The sequence below is a fragment of the Corylus avellana genome, chromosome ca1 (assembly GCF_901000735.1).
Source record: "Corylus avellana chromosome ca1, CavTom2PMs-1.0".
NCBI classification, from domain to species: Eukaryota; Viridiplantae; Streptophyta; class Magnoliopsida; order Fagales; family Betulaceae; genus Corylus; species Corylus avellana.
Window position 1 is genome coordinate 33184250 of NC_081541.1, and position 4719 is coordinate 33188968.

At 39.1% G+C, this 4719-nt stretch overlaps 1 protein-coding gene across 1 annotated transcript; it reads right to left on the reverse strand.

The window, feature by feature from the left end:
* Positions 1 to 4719, reverse strand: LOC132178896 (calcium-dependent protein kinase 32-like). Its single transcript, XM_059591474.1, has 8 exons — positions 3729 to 4719; positions 2660 to 2783; positions 2413 to 2556; positions 2106 to 2258; positions 1856 to 1971; positions 1565 to 1732; positions 995 to 1228; positions 1 to 520 (listed from the first exon to the last, which is right to left on the reverse strand). The coding sequence occupies exons 1-8, from the start codon at positions 4236 to 4238 to the stop codon at positions 374 to 376; spliced, it is 1596 nt and encodes a 531-aa protein (XP_059447457.1). The 5' UTR covers positions 4239 to 4719; the 3' UTR covers positions 1 to 373.

Here is a 4719-nt window from a genome sequence, read left to right on the forward strand (position 1 = left end):
TATCTCAATTAACATCCACATTGAAATTCACAAGCTACCAACCCACCCAAAATGCCATATTATACTTCGAAGAAATATGCCAATTTAACATATTTACAGCCACAAATAACAACTTCCCCAACCTTCAACCACTCTTCTTCCCAGTAACTCCGACAACAAACAAAAGAAACACATTCCAATTCAGACATGGACACCCCCCCAGGTCCATGTCCTACTAATCCCCCCAAAAAGGGTTTTTAAAAAAAAATAATAATAATAAAAAAAAAAAAAAAAAAAAGGAATTGTGAAAACAAAAAGGAGGAAGATTTTTTTTTTTTTTTTTTTAATATGCATCTTTCCAAGAGTAACTTGCCATTTGTTGACTCCATCTACACTAACTGTTTGTCTCTAATGATCCATCCTTCATCAATTTCAAACTGAGACTGTTGAACCGCTCTCGTGAATACTGCCTCGACGCTTTCCTCCAATCCGTGCCTGCCTTCATCATTGCGGCAAACTCGTCGTAACTTATTCTTCCATCCTGCAAGTTTAGGGAACAGGATTAAGGGCGGTTTTAAGCATGCAATAATGTGGCGCTAACGTAATCTCACAAAATATAGAATCTACTATTGGCAACCCCACAAAAGAGAACAGACCCCCGAGTTCTTCAAAAAGGAAACATTTTTTACAAGAAAAATCTTTGATTTAGCCATTTTATCATGCTAGTGTTACCCAAAAAAATGCAAATGTATGTAGGTGATCTCCGTATGTAGAAATTCTATAAATTGGGGATACCATAGCAGATTATAATAGTTTCACTGATTTTTTGCTTAAAAAGGTTTTGTACCATAATTCTGTATTCTGTGTAAAAATCTACATACTTAAATCACATCTTATTGCCATCCAAGCATATACGCCCACTCTAGATTATGAATAGAATATGCTACTTTGCATAAAACAGTGTAAATAAATAGAAACTAGTAACAAAAATATTTTTTAAGACAATGTGACCAACCTTGTCTGTGTCCACATCATGCATAATGCCATTAATGACTTCTTCACCGTTTGTCTCAATGTCATCAGCTAAGGCATCTTGTAGCTCCTCAATTTCTATATGACCGCTCTGGTTTCGATCAAAGAATTCAAAGGCTTTGTGAAGATGCTTTTCATCATCGCCCATCTTTCTTAAGTGAATAGAAATGGCTACAAATTCTCCATAGTCCAGATATCCATCCTTATCTACGTCACCCTGCAAGAACAGCCTCTCATTATTCCCAAGATTACAAATTGCACATAAATTAAGCATGATGAGTCTCCATGCTTGTCACCATTCAAACACTCGTATCTATAAAACAATTTTTTGACAGAAAAATGTGTTCAGTGCAACTGGAAAACACTAGTCATATTGCTCATTTTTGCATTTAGTTTGACATATTCCAATCAGAACTTAAAAGGCACCTCAAATAAGATAAAAAAATATATTTTACAGACATTTAATTTTGAACCCATCAAGCTAAAATATTATCAAGGTACCGCGTTAAGCCTAAATATGGTTAAAAGATCTCAAATGCAGGGTATTACTTACCGCTTCCATTAGAATTTGAATATCTGAATCAGGAACCTGATGGCCAAGTTTGTGCAACCCTATTTTTAGCTCATCCTTGTTAATCTTGCCTTTATTGTTAATGTCCATTAACTTGAACCCCTCCTTTATGCTGGCAGCTTCTTCCACTGACAAATGCTCAGCAATTACCTGTAAATTTGAAATTCAACAAACAAAAGAGAAAAGCACTTGAATGAATCATTCAGCTTAACATCCAACCAAGATCAACATGCAGGACAAAGTTTTCTTGAGCAGAAATTTTTGAGGCATTACCCTTAGAGCTCTTTTCTTGAGCTTATTCATTACAGAAAATTGCTTGAGCCTTGCCCTCACAGTTTCACCTAAAGAAACATTTGGAGCTCTCTTTGCATTCAGTAACCAAGGATGATCTGCATTTGATGAACAAGCAAAAATTACAGTTTGCTGTATTTGAACTCCAAAAAGTTTTAGGAATACATAATCAACTTGATTATTGATAGGAATACAATAGGAACACTAGCTATTGATTAGAACTAAACATTACCTAGCACTTCCTGAGCAGTAAGCCTTCGCTTTGGGTCGGGATCAAGCATCTTCTTCACAAGGTCTTTTGCATTATCAGAAACTTTAGGCCAAGGATCCCTTCTAAAATCTACAACAGACCGTATAATTGCTTGTGCGACTCCTTGTTCAGTTTCTGCATAAAAAACAACAGATTTTATGTATATATACACACACTTCTCACAAATACACCTATTGTAACACAGTCGAATAGAAACTGTTTTAATGGCTGTTTGGTTTAAAACTTTCACAAAAGCAAACAAATTTCTTTTTAGTCTAACAAAACTAACCTGCCCAAAAAGGCGGGACACCACAAAGTAGGATGTAAAGGACTACTCCAGCACTCCAAACATCTATTTCTGGACCATAATTCCGTTTTAGCACCTCAGGAGCCATGTAGTAAGGACTTCCAACTATCTCAGTAAATCTCTCACCTGCACAAATAACCAACTCAGCTTATGTACATGAAAGGATACAACCAATTGATGGGGACACGAGGAACAAAATAATGAAATGTGGTAGCAAAAGAAAAAATACCAGGTTTAAAGAATACTGAAAGCCCAAAATCAATTGCCTTCAAAGGTGCTGTCTCCTTCATGTTACCAAACAAAAAGTTCTCAGGTTTGAGATCCCGATGCATCACGCCATGCTTGTGGCACATCTGCAACACAATAAACCATATTAAACACGTGACAAAAAGCCCATCTCAAACTTCTTCTCTTTTCCCCAAAATGGAAAGAACATTATTTCAAATGGAATAATCACTTAAAATTTCGGGAGTCTAGCAAATAACACTAGGGCTAAAAAAGAAGCGGGCAAGTGGGACCTGCATAGTTGTGAAATCAGGTACTAGGTAGCTGTTACTAAAAGAGTATATCAGAACAGAAATATAACAAAGAAACCCATTTCACTAATTGTCACATCTGTACATATCTCTAGAACAGTCTGAGCATCATGGATTTGAACAGGAAAGATACTGAGCATGTAGTTGAGCAAAGGTGCAATTCAAATTGAACATCGAAGTCCATTTGCTAAAAGAAAAACGCAGAAAACATTTCATGTTTTGCAATAGCAACAAATGAAACTGATCGCTCATTGGAAAACTAGATGATACGGGTACTCTTTACAATAGAGATGAAGCAAGACGTAAAAAGCATTAGAAGTTACTCAACTTCATCACACAATTGAATTGCTCAAAAAGAAAAACTCTATAAGGGGGAATCCAAACACAAAAAAGGTAATATATTCAAGTCACCAGAATTAAATATCCAACAAGTTCACAACTTATCCACAAGAGCTAACTTATATAAATCCTCATCAAAATCAACCAGCCTAAAGAAAAGGAATAAAAAATAGTACTTCAACAGCACTCTGATTCCAGGGAGACTTCAATAAGGCTTGGACTTATTTATTTATTTTATTTTGGCAAGCTTTATTCTTTGTGAGCTAGTTTCGGATTTGCATATCCATCATACAGAAAAAACTATTACCAACATGACCAAATTCTCAAGCGGAAAACTAATCAGCACAACAACACCCCACGTGAACACAAGATCTAAAAAGCAAAAAAAAAAAGGAACTTCAAAAATTCACCAAAAATACAAACCTGAACAACTTCGACGATGGTCTTGGTAACCGCGGCAGCCGCGCGCTCCGTGTAATGGCCCCTGGCGACGATCCGATCGAAGAGCTCGCCGCCCTCGCAGAGCTCCATGACGAGGTGCACCGCATTGTCGTCCTCATAGGTGTCCTTCAAGGTCACGATGTTGGGGTGCTGGGGCAGGTGCTTCATGATCTCCACCTCCCTCCTCACGTCCTCGATGTCCACCGCCGTCCTCAGCTTCTTCTTCGATATCGATTTGCAGGCGAAGGTATCGCCGGTGGCCTTGTCCGTGCAGAGGTATGTTATGCCGAACTCGCCGCGACCCAGCTCGCGCCCCAGCTCGTACTGGAGCTCGATCTCGCGGCCGGTCGGCTCCTTCAGGACCGAGAGCTTGTGGCTTCCGCCATTGGGGTTGGCCCCGCCGTAGTCGATGGCAAATGGGTTTGGCTTCTTTGTTTTCTTCTCCTTCTTCAGCTCGTCGTCGACCGCTGGGGTTACGCAACAGTTACCCATGGATTACAGGGTTCGACTTTTCTGGGATTTTCGATATTTGGTCAAACGGGGGTGTCGGAATTCAAAGAAGTTTGAGCTGAATATGAAACAAACCCAATCAAAATCTAACGAAATTGAATCTTTCCTTGAGCGAAAAGAGTTGGGTTTCCGAGAAAATAAATCGTAATTGGTACGAAGGGGGGAATATGAGGAAAAACAGAGGTATCACGAATTGGGTATGGAGGGAAATGCCCAGAAATGGATGAGGAATTGAGAGTCAGAGGAGATATAAAAGAAGGGGAGGGGTTGAAGAGGAAGACGATTATCAAAAGGGGAATTATAGCGTGTTAAGGACACCTTGAGAAGAATATGAAGAAGAAGAAGATGGAGAGAGAGAGGGTCAACCCTCTTTTCCCAGAGGCTTCCCTCCTAACCCCGTCTTCTGTGTGTGTCTGAGAAAGGGAGAGGAGGGCTCTTCTGTTGTTTTCCCAAAATGTCCAAA